At 38.1% G+C, this 16820-nt stretch overlaps 1 protein-coding gene across 9 annotated transcripts in view; it reads left to right on the forward strand.

Moving 5' to 3' along the window:
* Positions 1-16820, forward strand: part of EIF4G3 (eukaryotic translation initiation factor 4 gamma 3) — a 311829-nt gene that overhangs the window by 174545 nt on the left and 120464 nt on the right. For 7 of the 9 annotated variants that reach the window (XM_047082673.1, XM_047082664.1, XM_047082666.1 and 4 more), the window contains 3 exons: positions 6263-6360; positions 8350-8472; positions 16367-16475. In XM_047082673.1, coding sequence (XP_046938629.1) covers positions 6263-6360; positions 8350-8472; positions 16367-16475 — 330 coding nt within the window. The remainder of the gene's footprint in view (positions 1-6262; positions 6361-8349; positions 8473-16366; positions 16476-16820) is intronic. The other 2 variants (XM_047082665.1, XM_047082669.1) reach the window with 1 other exon arrangement.

The raw sequence follows: 16820 nt of genomic DNA on the forward strand, positions 1-16820 counted from the left end.
AATTTATAATGTTCTAAGACTTCCTGGTTCTCCCTCACCCCCCTCACCCCCCCCCCCCCATCTCACAATATATTCTTGGGCATCTTTCCATTTTATTATCTACAGAATTTCAAGCTACATAGTTTTCCATTTTAGCAATGAATCATAATTTATAATCCAGTCTTCTCATAGGAAGTTTACATTATCTTCATTATTTGGGCATATATTTTAGTTGTAAAGATTACTACTAGTTAATATGCTTTTCTGTCAGACTTAAAAGCTCTGATCTAGTAGTTTCCATCGATTATAGGTTCTTCAGCTATACCACCTTGAGGCAGCTGTTGTATCCTTATGGTCTAGAAGCCAAAAACATCCCCCTTCCTATTTTCTTTTCTTGGAATCTTCTCTTGGATCCATCTAATCCTGATGCCCCCCCCCCCCTTTACTCTCTTTCCTCTTTTGCCCTAATCTTGGGTTCAGGTTAAAAGTGAATATAGAGGAGTACCTGGCTGGCTCAGTCGGTTAAGTGTCTTTTGATTTCAGCTCAGGTCATGATTTCAGGGTTTGTGGGATGGAGCCCTGTGTGTGCCCTCTGTGCTGTCAGCACAGAGCCTGCTTGGGATTCTCTCTCTCCTCTCTCTCCCTGCCCCTCCCCTGCTCAAGCTCTTGCTCTCTCAAAATAAATAAACTAAAAAAAAAAAAAGAAAAAAAGGCTAACTAATCTAAATCCTGTGTATTTAAATTATGTAAAAGTGTGCATGTGGACTGAAGTGGCTAACACAATTTTTTAATTTTTAAAGAATTGGGGCCCCTGGGTGGGTTTGTCAGTTAAATGTCCAACTCTTGATTTCAGCTCACATCATGATCTCATGGTTCATGAGTTTTGAGCCCTGCATTGGACTCTGTGCTGGCAGTGCAGAGCCTGCTTGGGATTCTCTCTGACTCTCTACTCCACCCATGCTCTTTCTCTGTCAGTCTCAAAATAAAGAAAGAAATAAACTTAAAAAAAAAAAAAAAAGGCATCAGGTATAGGGATCAGATCCTAATTCTCTGTTCTGAAGGACAGCAGTCCTATCTTCTAGGGCAGAGGACCTTCCTCTGGCTGAACTGGTGAGGAACGAATCCTAGTCTCATTCCTTCCTGCCTACTTTTCAGAATTCTTAGTTCTTAGTCCTTAGCTTTTAGTTCATTCTAGTGTACTAACATTTTATTCCTCTCTTGGGTTTAAATCTTGAAGCAGTGATTCTCAAAGATTATTTTTACTTGCCATGAAGTTCAGTAATCAAGATCATAGAATTCTAATTCTTGCAGTGTTTTTACAGTGTTGTGGAAAAATAACTAATGAGTAGTATTTGCTCAATGTCATTTTTCAGGTTTTCTCTTATTGCTGTTTTCTTAAGTATTTCGATGCCTGTTATAGCAGGAAAGTACCTCAGGAAGACTAAAATTATTTCCAGGCCAACACTAGGGGTGATGGCCCAAGGTGTAAAAAATTAGGTTTGGGAACAAACAGGTGTGGTTAGCAGTGACAGTGATACTGAGAAAGATAAAAAAAAAGTTTGAGAATTTACCTGGTAAAAGGTCCCATTCTCCCTTGCTTCAAACCAGCATACTTTTCCTTTTTTTTTTTTTTTAACTCTATCATGTGATTTCTCCCTCCCCCTTTCATTTTCATTCTACTTTTTTCCTGAGCTTCATGGTGATTGGGTATGATATTCAGTTTCTGAGAACTGAGAGATTTGTTCATTGTTCCCCATGATGCATAGAGGTGGGAAACTTTACGGCATCTTAAGTTGAATTTGATTGTGTATTTGTGTAGTGTTAATATTTTGATTATTGATGTGGTTGTATACCAACGTTACTATTCTTGGATATTACAGGATAAATTGGTGTTAATTTGCCAACCTGCATATTTAGCCACTATGTTTATTTTTTTTTATATAGAAAATTTGAAGTTTTGAAAGGTTTTTGGAAGACCTGCAGTGTATAAGACAGTGTGTTAGGTAGGGGCTCCTGGGTTAAAGTAATGGCTAGATAGTGGCTCAGTCTGTCAGATGTCCAACTCTTGATTTCAGCTTCTCGTGATCTAAAGGTTCATGAGCCCAAACATCATTGGGCTCCACGCTGACAGTGCAGATCTGCTTAGGATTTTCTCTCTCTCCCTCTCTCTCTGCCACTCGCTCACACACACATTCTCTCTCAAAATAAATAAATAAACTTAAAAAAAAGGAAAAAAGACAAGGGCACCTTGGTGGCTTAGTCAGTTAAGCCTCTGACTCTTGGTTTCCGCTTAGGTCATTATCTTGGTGGTTTGTGAGTTCGAGCCCCACATTGGGCTCCGCACTGGTGTGGAGCCTGCCTCAGATTCTGTCTCTCTCCCTCTCTGTCTGCCACTCCCCTGCTCGTGCTCTTTCTCTCCCTGTCAAAATAAATAAATAAACTTAAAAATTAAAAAAAAAAAAAAAAAAGAAGGTGACATGCTAGGTATTTGTAGAATTTAGATGTTAAGATACTCTTCCTGCCTTTCAGGATTGTACAGTGCATTTATTTGACATTTGTGTTTAGGGTTTTATTAATGGGAAGAACTGTAAATGCTGACTAGACCATTGGTTCCCAGATTTTTCAATGTCCTGGTCAAATAAAAATTTTAAAAAGTAAAGTAAAATAAAAGAAGAGACATACAAGACTATTAGATTTTTTACTTTTGCCAATAAGACTTGTAAAGAAAACGGCTATTTAATGTTAGTATCATTTCATATAGGAAGACTGTTTTAAAAACAAAGGAACAAGACTGAAATAATTTCAAAATAGTAACAGACCTTTCCAAAATGTCAAGTTGGCAAGCCTATAGTTGTGTCTCTGTGTGTGTTATCATAATGTGGTTATTCTTGTATAAATTTTGCCATATATCATTAATACATTTTGTGTAGACTAGGGTTTGGAGAACCACAGGGATCAGGATAAAAAAATGTCAGCCCTTTTTCTATAAAGGGCAGTATTGTAGGTTTTGCAGGCCATTTGGTCTCTGTTGTTACAGCTACTCAACTCTTGCCATTTATTTATTTATTTATGTATGTATGTATGTATGTATGTATGTATGTTTATTATTTATTTTGAGAGAGAGAGAGCAGGGAGAGGCAGAGAGAGGGAGAGACAGAATCCCACACAGGTTCCATGCCATCAGCGAGGAGCCAGATATGGGGCTCAAACTCATGAACCATGAGATCAGCACCCAAGCTGAGGTCAAGAGTCAGATGTTCATCCAACTAAAGCCACCCAGGTGCTCCAACTCTTGCCATTTTAGTGAAAAAGCAACCATAGATAATAGATAAAATATTGTGTGTGAGTGTCTTCCAATAAAACTTTACAAAATAAATGGGATTGCACTGGATTTAGCTTCTTGGTGTTAGTTGCCATACCCCTGATGTAGATAAAAGTGCTACATTCCATGCATGAGAAGTTCAGGGACATTGAGTAACAGGCCTAATTGATAAATGGTATGCAAAAGTTATTCACATTTTTAATAGAATAAAATTTTTTTGTTTTTTAAAAAAATTGTTTTTGAGGGAGAAAGAGAGAGGGAGACCGAGAATCCCAAGCAGTCTCCGCACTGTGAGCGCAGAGCCCAGTTCAGGGCTCAGTCTCACCAAACGTGAGATCATGACCTGAGCTGAAATCAAGAGTCTAACCCTTAACCGACTAAGCCACCTAGGTGCTCCTTAAAATAAATTTTTTTAATGTTTATTTATTTATTTTTGAGGCAGAGAGAGAGCATAAACAGGGAAGGAGCGAGAAAGAGGGAGACACAGAATCCAAAGCAGGCTTCAGGCTCTTAGTTGTCAGCACAGAGTTCGAAGCAGGCCTTGAACTCACAAACTGTGAGATCATGACCTGAGCTGAAGTCAGTCACTCAACCAGCTGAACCACCCAGGCGCCCCCAAATAAATGTTTTTAAATGCCTCTGACTATATAAGAAGTTTCATTAGTATATTCTAAAAGATAACCATTGTTTGGTAGGGTAGAATGCCTGCTCTGCTAGGGTCCACAGTTGACTTGATATTCTGCTGTGTTTTAACTCTGCGAGATATCGTATGCTACCAGGTTTATTCAGCTGGTATTTATTATATGTGTATTATATGCCAGTCCCTATCTGAGTTATGTTTGACTCAGAACCGTTTCATTAGAACAATCTATATTTTTTCTTAAAGGGCTGATTCACCTTTTGGATCTTATTTCACTTAGTTTAAAAAATATGGCAAGGTGAGCAGATTGTGTTGCTTCTCTAGCAGCATTTGAAACCAATTTCAGGGGATTGTTTTCTGAGTTTTAGAACTAGTGACATTATACGGTAGTGAAGAATTGCTTATGTAAGCTTGATTTTGTTGGGCCCTGGGGTGGCTCAGTCAATTAGTGGTGATCTCATGGTTTGTGAGTTTTAGCCCCGCACCAGGCTCTCTGCTATCAGCACAAAGCCTGCTTTGGATCCTCTGTCCCTTCTCTCTTCTCCTCACTCTCTCTGTCTCTCTCTCCCTCTCTCTCAAAAATAAACAAACAGAAACAGGGGCGCCTGGGTGGCGCAGTCGGTTAAGCGTCCGACTTCAGCCAGGTCACGATCTCGCGGTCCGTGAGTTCGAGCCCCGCGTCAGGCTCTGGGCTGATGGCTCGGAGCCTGGAGCCTGTTTCCGATTCTGTGTCTCCCTCTCTCTCTGCCCCTCCCCCGTTCATGCTCTGTCTCTCTCTGTCCCAAAAATAAATAAACGTTGAAAAAAAAAAATTTAATAAAAAAAAAAATAAACAAACAGAAACAGAAATAAGATTGGCTACAGTGTTTTTCTACATTGAGTTTTTTGAAATCCTCATTACGCCCCCTGTTGAGATCTTCTCCAAATTTGATTGTGACCTACACAGTTCTGGTACTGCAAATCATATTGCTTCCAAGAAGTTGCCACTTGAAGATTATTGTGATGATGGTGGGGATGGTTTGATGTTGATGATGACAGTGATAGTAGAGCCAACGTTATTTGTTTATTAAAGTACCAAAAAGTTTGCCTGTGTTAACTATCTTCATACCTTCATTTTTTTCCTTCTTGTTCTCATGACTCAGTATCAGTGCTCCTAACAAAGTCTAGTCTTCTACTTGAGCAGTAGATTGCAGCATTTACACATTTAAGGCTCCTTCTCCAGCTGTTCTTTTCTCCCCTTCTGGCATTATTATTTTCTTTCTCCCCATCTGCTGGATTAGTCCTTTCAGCATATAGGTGTATGATTTCATTCATGTCCTTAAGGGGAAAAAAACAAACAAACATTTTTTTGCTTCTCTTAATTATAGCACAACTTTTAAGAAAAGGAGTTACCTGGGGTGCCTGGGTGGCTCAGTTGGTTGAGCGCCCGACTTCGGCTCAGGTCATGATCTCATGGCTTTTGGGTTCGAGCCCCGTGTCAGGCTCTGTGCTGACAGCTCAGGGCCTGGAGCCTGCTTCTGATTCTGTGTCTCCCTCCCCTCAGCTCCTCCCCTGTTCACACTCTGTCTCTCAAAATAAATAAAGATTAAAAAAAATTTTTTTTTAAGAAAAAAAGAAAAGGAGTTACCTATGCTGAACTGTCTTCATTTCCATCTCATTCACTATTGGACCCACCCTAATCAGGAGGCATCCCCCTCACCAGTACCCGTGTAACTTTTGTCATGGTCGTCAATGAATTCTACTTTAGTGAATCTTAGTTGACCTCTCAGTGCCATTTGACATAGAACCACTGTCACAGGGAGCCACCATCAAGGCTTAGCAAATGTCCTGCTGTTGGAGCAGAAAAAAGCCTAACAGTGGTTCTCTGTCAGTAGGGAGAAGAATTAAACCATTCCCAATCCACAAGATGATCAGATATATTCTCTTGCCTCTGACTAAACCCACACACAAAACATATTCATAGAAACCCTTGTTTAAGAATCTCATTGCAGGGAATGGGTGGGCCCCCAGAATAGATTTTTAAAAGCAGTGCTATAGTTTGATTAGTTTTTTGAAAGGTAACTCTGATGGCAATCTGCAGGAGTTGGTTATTTAGTTGTTTCCATATTGGATGCTGACAAAAAGATCAGTGTTTGGAATCATTCCATGATCACTTTAGTAGAGAGAGGGGAGCTAGTGGATAGAGATGATTAAGAGGAATGTTTTTGTTTGTTACTTTTTTTTTTTTTAACTGCTTGTTTGGAGACACAGTGCCATTAGTAGTCTTACAGTGGTTGACAAAATAACTGAATGCTTCCTCTCATTTTTTTCTAATTCTTTAGGAACGCCTTTTTACCCAAGTCAGCCAGTGTATCAGTCAGCACCAATCATAGTGCCTACGCAGCAGCAGCCCCCTCCAGCCAAGAGAGAGAAAAAAACCGTAAGAGATACTTCTTAATTTTTCCTGTTTTAAAATGGAATGTACACTCATTTGTCAAGTAAGTTTACCCACAGCTGTAGTCATTCATCTCAGTTCACAAATGACTGCATTTTTTGTTCTTCCCTTATGTCCTTACCACTAGACCAGAGGATTTGTATGGACACATACTAGAAAGTAACATTTGCTTAATATCATTTTCAGCATGCACTAAACTAGGTATGCCAGATGACAACATGCCTTCTTCAGAAACTGGGAGGGTTTGTCTGCTAAGACCTTGCTAAGTGGGAGAAGTTTGAGCTCAGTTTTCACATACTGATTATTATCCTTGAACTTTGTCCTGTTCAGTTCTACATTCAAATATGAACTGACCACAGGAAATCAGCAGAAGAGAACTGAGCAAAGTATTAATGACAACAATAAAAATCCTCCCTGTTGGAATAGATTTCTTTTTCGAAACAGCAGAATTTAGAAAATGTATTTTAATTATTTTAAAGAGGTTACGGGGGCTTTGTATCTGTCTAGTAAGGCAGACTCAAGCAAATTAGAATGCAGTAATATAAAATTCAGGTTGTAGGACATCCTGTAGAAGAGTGGCTCGCAATCTTTTACCTATTAGGACACGCAAAATGGAATTCACGAAGATAAGATAGGTGGGAGGGATATCATCATAGTCAATACATCTTCTTCTTTAAAATTTTTTTTTTTTACATCTAGTCAATATTCTTGACAGTGCTCTCGGTAAAAATTAATAAAACTCAAAACTTGGTTCTTTTCTTATCAGACACATGTTTCTTGTGCACACATCACAATAAACAGCACATGCCAGTGTTGCCAGACACTACAGTTGAGAAAGTATGCTTTGGAAATGTTAAAACATCATGGTAGATGTTGGACTTGCAGAACGTTCAGGATGCACAAACATTAATAGAGAATGAAAATGAAAGACATAATAGATGCTACTGTAGAAGAAAATAGAACAAATGAATTAGAAGCAATATTTAAAACTGTAGTAGAAACAAGTTTCTTTACCTGAAAACATAGCTGATACTAGGAATCTTACTGAAAAACTCCCAAAGCAGCTTCCAGATCCAGGTGGTTTTAGTAATGAATTCTTTGCTATTTCTATGAAGCCAGGGCTACCTTGGCTGCTCTCTGGAGGTGAGGATAGCAAAGAGGGCCTTTAGGTCTCAGCAACATCACAGGTTGGAAGGCCTAGATCCTGGGGCTCCCTCTCCTTTATAGCACCATCTCCACTGATATCGGTGAGCATAGGTAGCCTTTAAAAAAGTAAGAGAACCACGTACATTGTTCTGCATCTTGCTTCTTTTCACCTACCAGTACCTCTTGATGATCATTCCATCTCAGTACATGTGGATTTATTTCATTCTGTCTATTGTCTGTTTGGTGTTTAATTGTAAGGATGTAGCATAATTTTTTAATTACTGTGTTCTTGATTAGCCTTGAGATTGTTTCTATGCCTTTGCTCAAAAAGCCTCTGTTACAGTTAGCATTCTTACATGCATATGTAAGTCTATCTGCAACATAAACTCCTATTTCTAATTACTAGGATATGTACATTTTTCATTTTGTTAAGGAACCATTTATGACCCTTGAAACTTGGTTCTACAGAGTAAGATGTATTTTAAAACGATTTTACTTATGAATTTTATGTTAATTATTGTACATAAAATCAGTCAATTTGGCAGTGCTTATAAGACAAGTGTTAATACTTGGCCTTTTTGACCTAGAAATTCAGCGAATTGGATCTCTTTTTAGCTTGTTACTCTAATTTGTTCAAGTCAGAACTAATGTCCCAAATTTCTTTGAATGACCCCATATGGTTCTGTGACTGAAATAAAGTCAGATGTGGTGATTATCAACTTTGATATTTATAGGTTGCCCAGGTTTTACCTTTAATACATCGTATGCCTATAAATGTACTATACAGATACCCATCTCTAAATATGCCATCTTATTCTGACCTTATAGATAAGAATTCGGGATCCAAACCAGGGAGGGAAAGACATAACAGAGGAGATTATGTCTGGAGGTGGCAGCAGAAATCCTACCCCACCCATAGGGAGACCCACTTCCACACCTACTCCTCCTCAGGTAAGACGGAGTCAGCAGTGAGGGATGATGCTGTGTATTTGTTCACTAACCTCTGCCGGACTCCTCTTTTTTCTATGGCTACTTTCTGACTTTTCATGTCCATCAGTTGTCTCAGAACCTCAAATGATGTCTAAACAGACATGTTCTTTCACTTTACAAATTGTTATAACTTCAGATTTTTATTGGTAACATTTCTGTGTATTGTTTCCACATTCAGAGCATAGCTTTTGCCACTCTTCCTAGTGAGCTATTGCATGATACCAAAAGGAGTTGCAGTTCCTATGGAAACCTCTTCAATAAATGTGTATTTCATGTTTCAATATGGAGCCCTAGAAATTAAATGCTGTACACTATGTTCATGAGAACTTTTGAGGTTGAAAATTTAAACATTGTTATTTAATAGTATTGTTTGGGGCAATGCCTATGTAATTCAGAGCATATGTAGATGTATCTTAGGCATACCTCTTACCTTTTAGGACACACAAATAGGCTTTTTGATTGGAGGTTGTCTTCTTTAATTATTTACATGGGTTATTAGGAAATTCTACCAGTTAAGCACCATCTTGTTCCTGTTACAGAATGTAGTTATCATGGTCTTCAAAAAGTTCACTTTCTTGCTTTTAGAAATCAAGACATTCCAGGAGAAGCTGGAGTTTAATAAACTGTAGTAGAGGCTGGAATTTCCTGAATTTGCCAATATTTTGATTTCATCACTTGGTCACTTTAAATTTTGATGGAGAGGAGTTAAGAGATTTTCAAAGCTTCAAAATACCTAAACTGCGAGCTCAGCATAGGAAACAGATAGAATGAAAATTATTAAGGAGTTGTGGGGGCTGCTTGCTTCCCTCATTTGTGGTTTGATGGTGAGGTATTCTTCAGGGCCCAGTTTATAAATATGTGATACATGGATAATTAACTATCATTTCAGAATGCTAGACCATTGACTTGATTTTAGTAACATAGTTTAAAAAAGTTGTTAAAAACGTTTTTAAAAATTGGTGTCACAAATACATGACTGAGTTTAGAGTCTCTTAAAGATTTGTGAATTTATTTAATTTCTTCCCTAGAAGTGAACATGGGAGAGGTAACATTTACATGCTTATTTAAGTTATATACTTATATACTTAGTTATGTAGGGGCATACTACAGAAAAACTTGGAATTGGTTGATGAGGACAGTTAAATTTTGGTCTGTATTTTTCCCCACGTTAATTAAAACATCATCATTTTCAAGCTATATGCCTGACAACCTTTGGTTGACTTGTGTTCAGTTCTCAACTTGGACATGTGCTAATATATTTTTTTGCATTTTAATTTCCTGTGTTTTGATTTTCTTAATCTTACCAAGCTTGATATCCTACCCTCTTGTGGTTACCTTTGGCTACAGAAGTCCGTTTTTTGTTTTGTTTTGTTTTTTTAATTTTTCATCAGGGACCACAGGCCTAAATACAAGTATATTTATTTGTGTAAACATAAAGGACATTAAATGTCCACTTTTAATTTGTAAAGGCCATCAATCAGTAATTATAATTGGTAATACTTTTTGATGCATCCTATTGTCATGAGGCATCAGTTTATTTTATTAGGTAATTACACTTAAAACCACATTTATTAATCTCTTGTCTTTCCAAGTTCATGGAATGAACACATACCTTTTTACCAGAGACATATGTACTAAAGGGGAAAATATCTCAAGAACAACCACATAAGCATGATGATGGCAGCTGACTCTTGGCTTCACTTTTGGAAATTCATAGTGGTGCCCATAATGTAGGAGAGAACATCTCTTGTTAAAGGAGTCATTTACTACTTCCCGTCTGTTATATTGGGTAAAAATGTTGATCCAGTGTTTCAAAAGAAGCTAAAAATCTTTATGTAAAAAATTGCCTATTTTAAATGTTGGTGGCTAATTCTAACACATAGCACTGTGCCAGCCTAAGAAAATCCATTAGGCTTAGCCTAATGATTGCTAGTTTGCAACTGTGGTCTAATTCTAGATAGATCCTGAACCATACTCTAGTTACTAAGACTGCAGATGAGACATTCCTCTGCATGAGAATTTATGACTGAATAGTAAGTACTCTATTGCTTTTGACCTTACAGTGTATCTGCTTTGAGCCACAGTTGCAGGTGCTATGAATAGCAAAGTCTTTCCCTATCCCTTGAGGTCATCCCAGTCTTTTTAAGTGAGGCAGAGGACACTTACTAACATATGTATTACCGGTCCTCCTGTGAACTGTGTACAGAGAATTATGAAGGCACAGATGTGACCAAGTGGGGCAGAATTGCAGCACAGGCTCAACTGTGTTGGATCCCGGAAACCTGTTAATGGTAGTGCCGGTAAGATAGTACAGGGAAGGGATTTAAAAGCTGTAGCTCAGAACCAGACATACTTGGTTTCAAGTCCCAGTTCCACTACTTAATTTTGTAATGTTAGCCAAATTGCTTAATTTTCCAGAGGCTTAGTTTCCACTTTTAACAATGTAGAAAATAAAACCTATGGTATATAGGTACGATAAGATTAAATGAGAGAAAATATTTAAACGTTGCTTCAGCTCAGGGCATAGTGAGTGTTCAGTGCACACCACGTATTATTAGTATTGCAGTTTTTGATATTTCTGGAGGAGCAGAAAAGGACTGGAAGCATCTGGGAAGGCTTCACAGCAGAGATGACATTTGGTCTGAGTTCCCAGATTGATGTTCACAACGTGAAAAGAGAGAGAAGGATATTCAAGGCAGAGGGACAGTATGTACAAAAGGGTGGCATGTGGAGATGGGAAATTAGACAAAAGGAGGTTATTACCATTTCAGGTGATAAATGAGGGAGTTAGTTGAAGGGAGAGGAAACCTCTTAGAGAAATATGTAGCAATTGGTTACTAAGTAAGGATTACGGAAAGAATGACCTTATAATTTATCATCTAAATTGGGGCAGTTTTAGAATGAATGGGGATGCTGTGGATCATTTTGATGGGGAAACAGGCATGAACCAGTACTGTCCAGTTAAACGGGATGCATGGTTCCCCTACGTGTAAGAGGGAACAGTCAGAGGTGGCTCTTCAAGCTTAGATACCTGGATTTATAGTAAACTATAGCATGGAGTATATATCAGGGTATCTGAAGAGGGGGATAATGAGTTTCATTTTGGCAGGCATTCAAAAGAAGAAAGTTAATTTAGAGAAACTGTATTAGGTTTATGCAAGGAGAATGGAGAGGAGAAACAGGTTTTTGCTGCTACTGTTTTTACCGTAAATAGTAGATTGAATTTGAAATTGCCCTGCTTCCTTAGTTTTAAAATGATCTGTGGAATAACTCCTGAGATTTTATATCTCAAAAACATAAAAAATCTAGGTGTGTATATATGTGTGCCCCTGCAGGTGATCACAGTACACAGGCCTAGGTGTGTGGGTAGAGCTCATAGAGGCTGCTAGACACTTGCTCCACGTCACCACTCTGTCACTTAGATTTATGACCTTAGATCACAATGTTGTTAAGTCCTTTTAACCCCTGCTTTTCTCATCAATGAAATGAGGGATTGTACTAAGTAATTCCAGAGTTCCCTTTCAGCTTTTAAATGTTAAGGTGGGAGGGGCACCTGGGTGGGCTCACTTGGTTAAGCTTCAGACTTTGGCTCGCATCATGATCTCAGAGTTCAGGTTCATGAGTTCAAGTCCCACATTGGACTCTCTGCTATCAGCATACAACCCGCTTTAGATCCTCTGTCTCTCCCGCCCCCCCCCGCCCCTCCCCTGCTCATGTTTTCTGTCTCTCAAAAATAAACATTAGGGGCGCTGGGGTGGCTTATTCAGATGAGCGTCTGACTTTAGATTAGGTCATGATCTCATGGTCTTTGGGTTCAAGCTCCATATCGGGCTCTGTGCTGACAGCTTGGAGCCTGGAGCCTGCTTCACATTCTGTGTTTTCCTCTCTATCCCTCCCCTGCTTGCACTCTGTCTCTCTCTCAAAGGTAAACATACACTAAAAAATTAAAAAATTAAAATTAAAAAATGTTTTAAAGTGGGAAAGAAGGAATATTTTTGTTACTTTCCCTCAGCATCACAATCTCTCAGCTACATCTCTCTTGTTGATAGCAATAAGGCACAAGGAACATTTCTGTATTAAGAAATGCTAGAGGGGCGCCTGGATGGCTTAATCAGTTAAGTGTCCGACCTCAGCTTAGGTCATGATCTCACCGCTTATGGGCTCAAGCCCCACATCGGGCTCTGTGCTGACAGCTCAGAGCCTAGAGCCTGCTTTGGACTGTGTATCTCTCTCTCTCTCTCTCTCTCTCTCTCCCTCCCTCCCTCCCTCCCTCCCTCCCTCCCCCCCCCCACCCCCCTCTGTCTCTCTCAAAAAAAACAAAAAGTGCTAGATGCCTGAAAGTTTTTATGGGACTCTATAGGGTAAATATAAATACATGATGCTGTATAGGCAAGGCTCCCCAAATTGTCTGCTTCCAAAGGCTGGGGTGATGTCTCAAAATCACTTAATTTTTTTAATGAACTACTTTATATACCTTTCTTTCTCTCCCTACTACCTTTGTTCTTTTTCCTGTTTTAAGAATTACTCTTATAGTGAAGCATTGTTATAACTTGGGAGAGAGTCCTATGCCAGAGTATAGGGACAGAGAAATGTTGGAGACTAGTGATTGATAATGTATTTTAGGAAAGACACAGCCTTCCCTGCTATTTGTGAAAATTACAAAGTCATTCAGTCTTCTGAAGAGCTTCTTATAAACTTGATAACTAGAAACCTTAAATTCTAACCATTTGTTAGTTTTATAGTGTTAATAATAGTTAAGTTGGATTCTAAAGCTCAGACAATAATATAAGTAATCTATACACTAAGTGGGTAAGTTCCTGCACGAAGAATTTGAAGATTACCACATAATGTAAACAAACCAGTCTTATCTTTCAAAATGTCATTTTGACGACTCTGTTGTAAGCTCTAGTGAGTTTACATCATTAGTCTACCCTGAAGCATATAGGTATGTTTTTTTTTTTAATATTGTCTTCAATAAAGATAGTGGTCATTGAATTAAATCACATTGTTCTTCATCTTTAATAAATTAATTTCTCATTAGTAGTCTCTTTTGACTTAAAAATAGTACTTTTCAGATTGCCTGGCTGGCTCAGTACATAGGGCATACGACTCTTGATCTCAGGGTTGTTAAGTTTGAACCCCACGTTAGGCGTAGATTACGTGAAGAAAAAGAAAATCAACAGTATTTTTCAGTAGTGTGGAAAATGTTTTAAACTTTAAACAGATATCTAGGTTAAGGTGGATTCTCCCAGAAGTTTTGAATGAGATGTCACAATGAACAGTGACTCTTAGTGGCGAGGGATAAGCTATTGTCTTGCTTAAAATGAATTTGTACATGGACAGCCAGAGGGTCCTATTTAGAATTATAGAGCAGGGCTGTTGATTTCATCAGGTCTGTTTCCATCAGGGTCTGAAGCAGGCTCCAAGCTCTGAGCTGTCAGCATAGAGACAGACACGGAGCTCAAACTCACCGAGAGATCATGACCTAGGCTGAAGTTGGTTGCTTAACCGACTGAGCTGCTCAGGTGCCCCAGCATTTTTAAAAAAAGAAAAGACGCTTGCAAGACCCCTCTTGGAAGATTAACCTGAGGCAAAGCCTCCCCACCTTCCGGGGTGTGAGGAATAGGGGAAGAGGGGGTATGTCTGTCCCTTAGGCTAATTAGTCAAGACTCAAGTCAGGACTTTTTTGTATGTATTTCATGAGGAAAAAATATGAAATTAGATGTTAAGCTAAAATTTAAGATTATCCTTAATTAAAATTAATCTAAAACAAGGTGAGCGTATTGAATTATATTGATGTGAATTTTATTTTCTTGATGCTTTCAGAGCCTTAGAGAATGTTAAAAGTGAAAAGACTTAATCTTTATTCAATTGTTTTGCATTTTACAGCTGAGGAAACCCAAGAGGTTCTTTCCTAGCACTTTGTGGCTCTATAACCATGTACTGGATACTAGGATTTGGAACTGTGATTTAACCAACAGGTTTACCTCAGTGCTTTCTTATAAATGCATATATATAAAATCTTCCTAGGACTTTAATTTAAAAATATCTGTGCAGTTATCTCTTTAATATGATTGCAGATATTTTAATCTGAGCTTGAAAAATTCTGATCAGTACAGATTTATAGATATCAGTAGCTTTTACTGTCTTAAACATTTCGTCTCATGTATAGATGTCATTCTGTCTACCTAAGTTCCTAGGTAACTGGAGTTAATACTTTCTTCCTTTTAGATAAATGGTAAAATTTACAAGTCTTTCTTTCCTGTTTAATAAATGCTGACTGACGTAGACTCTTTCCTTTGTTCTAGAGCTATTTTCAGCCTTAGAATTGAACTGAGCCTGTATTTTCATTTATAGCTCTGAAGTGGTCCTAATTTTTGAATTTTAATAACAGCTTTTTTTCCCACCAGTACTAAGGATTCAGAGTAGAGTAATCATGGCAGTACTTTTCATTTATTCATGATTCAAAGTGAAAACAGTAACTGACTTCATTTTTTTGTATATGAAAATATAATTTTAGTAGTCTTCATTTAGAAATAATTGTGGAATATGATGAGCACTCTCATGATCTAATGAATAGGTAAAATAATAGTATTTTCTGCATTCCTGTCTGTTATTCTGTACAGTCCAGATAAAATCAAACATAAATTGCATGTTCATTCTGAAAGCATTGTTACTTAAATGACGTGATAAATGGTATGTATCTGAACGGATTTTTTAATATTAGTTTCCTGTGCTAAATGAGACTTACAAATTTGAAAATATTGTTTATTGACTCTCACTTTTTTAACTGGCCCTACCCACCCCATATTCATTCATACCTTAATTTTCCCTCGCATCTAAAACACACACATGCATGCACACACAGAAAATCAGAATTGTGCAGGGACTCTGCTCTGATAGCTCTGATAGAATTCATTGTAGGAGATCATAGCTATCCAAAAAAAAAATGACCTTAGATTTCTGAGGAGAGACACTGCTTTGTTTTGTGGCTTTTGTGTAACCCTCAAATCCAGAACAAATACCTGCCTGGAAGGTGATGTAGAATGAGTGTTCCTTGTCCTTTCTTTTGTCATTTTGTTCCCTTTAAGTTGAACGATGGCTGCAACTTTTTCAACCTATTCTGCTAGGATTTTGATGGCCACTTTTGATTCCAGTGAAGTGGTTGAGTGAAAATGAAGAGTTTCCTTTTAGCTCTGAAAAACAGATCTTTTACCTAGATTTCTGACTCTGAAAAGATAACTGTCCTTCACCCAGAATCTAAAGACATTTTAAAGTGAAAATGCCTTAGATGAAGATGCATTTCACCCGTGTGATTATATAGACAAATGGCAAAAATCACTCTTCAGTATTGTTTTCTTGAATCAGTGACTGGTTTTAAAACATCATATTTTGTTTGTCCAGCTTTGGTCAGATGAACCACTTTGCTAGGTAGTTTGTAAGTGAAGTTGACCAGATCCCTTTGGTCTTTGACTGGGAGAGGTTAAATTACCTTTTAGATGTGATGTCTGTTGTTAGGTGGAAAAAAGTTCCTTCTTAGATGGAACCCTGGAGAATGCATTTATACTAATGATTTCTGTGCTTTCTTCTCTTGCTGTGGTTAATAGTAATCATCTCTTTTCCTTCCCCCTTTCCTGCTGCCTCTTTCCTTTTCTTCCCGTTTTCTGTACTTTTTGAATTATTAAACTGGCCTATGTATTTTTTTTCCTTGCTTTTTTTCTTTTCTTTTTGTTTTTTTCCTTCTAATTTTGTGATCTCCTGCCCCACTCTGTCTTCCCTACTTGCTTGGGTTCCATGTTGCTAGTTTTTATGTTCGCACGCTCATTATCACCCTTTTTTGTACTTCAAATCCCAGCAGCTGTCCAGCCAGGTCCCTGAGCACAGCCCTCTGGTTTATGGGACTGTGGAGAGCACTCATCTTGCTGCCAGCACCCCTGTCACTGCAGCTAGCGACCAGAAGCAAGGTTTGTGTATAACTGTTTTCTTCCCTCCTTTTTAATTTTAATTACATTCCCCTCAGCGTTTAAGAGTATGAGCAGAACATCTGAAGCTTATTTAGATACTAAACAAAACTTTGAGATGGAAAATCAAAGTGTTCTACCTCTAGGAAGGTAAAGTAGGGTTGATAAGTAAAATTTTTTCCTGTATTTTATTAATGCCTCACTATCTATTTATTTATAGGTCAAAACGTGGTTGCCTGAAGCTGTTCTGGGTGTGTGTGTGTGTGTGTGTTTAGGGAAAACAATGTTGGGGAAATGAATCAAAGTATATATTGCTTTATAAGAATAACACCGTTTTATTAATATATT

The sequence above is a fragment of the Lynx rufus genome, unplaced genomic scaffold (genome assembly GCF_022079265.1).
Source record: "Lynx rufus isolate CCGP_SWC_20201006 ecotype Redwood Valley unplaced genomic scaffold, mLynRuf1.p SCAF_2, whole genome shotgun sequence".
In the NCBI taxonomy this organism is placed as follows: domain Eukaryota; kingdom Metazoa; phylum Chordata; class Mammalia; order Carnivora; family Felidae; genus Lynx; species Lynx rufus.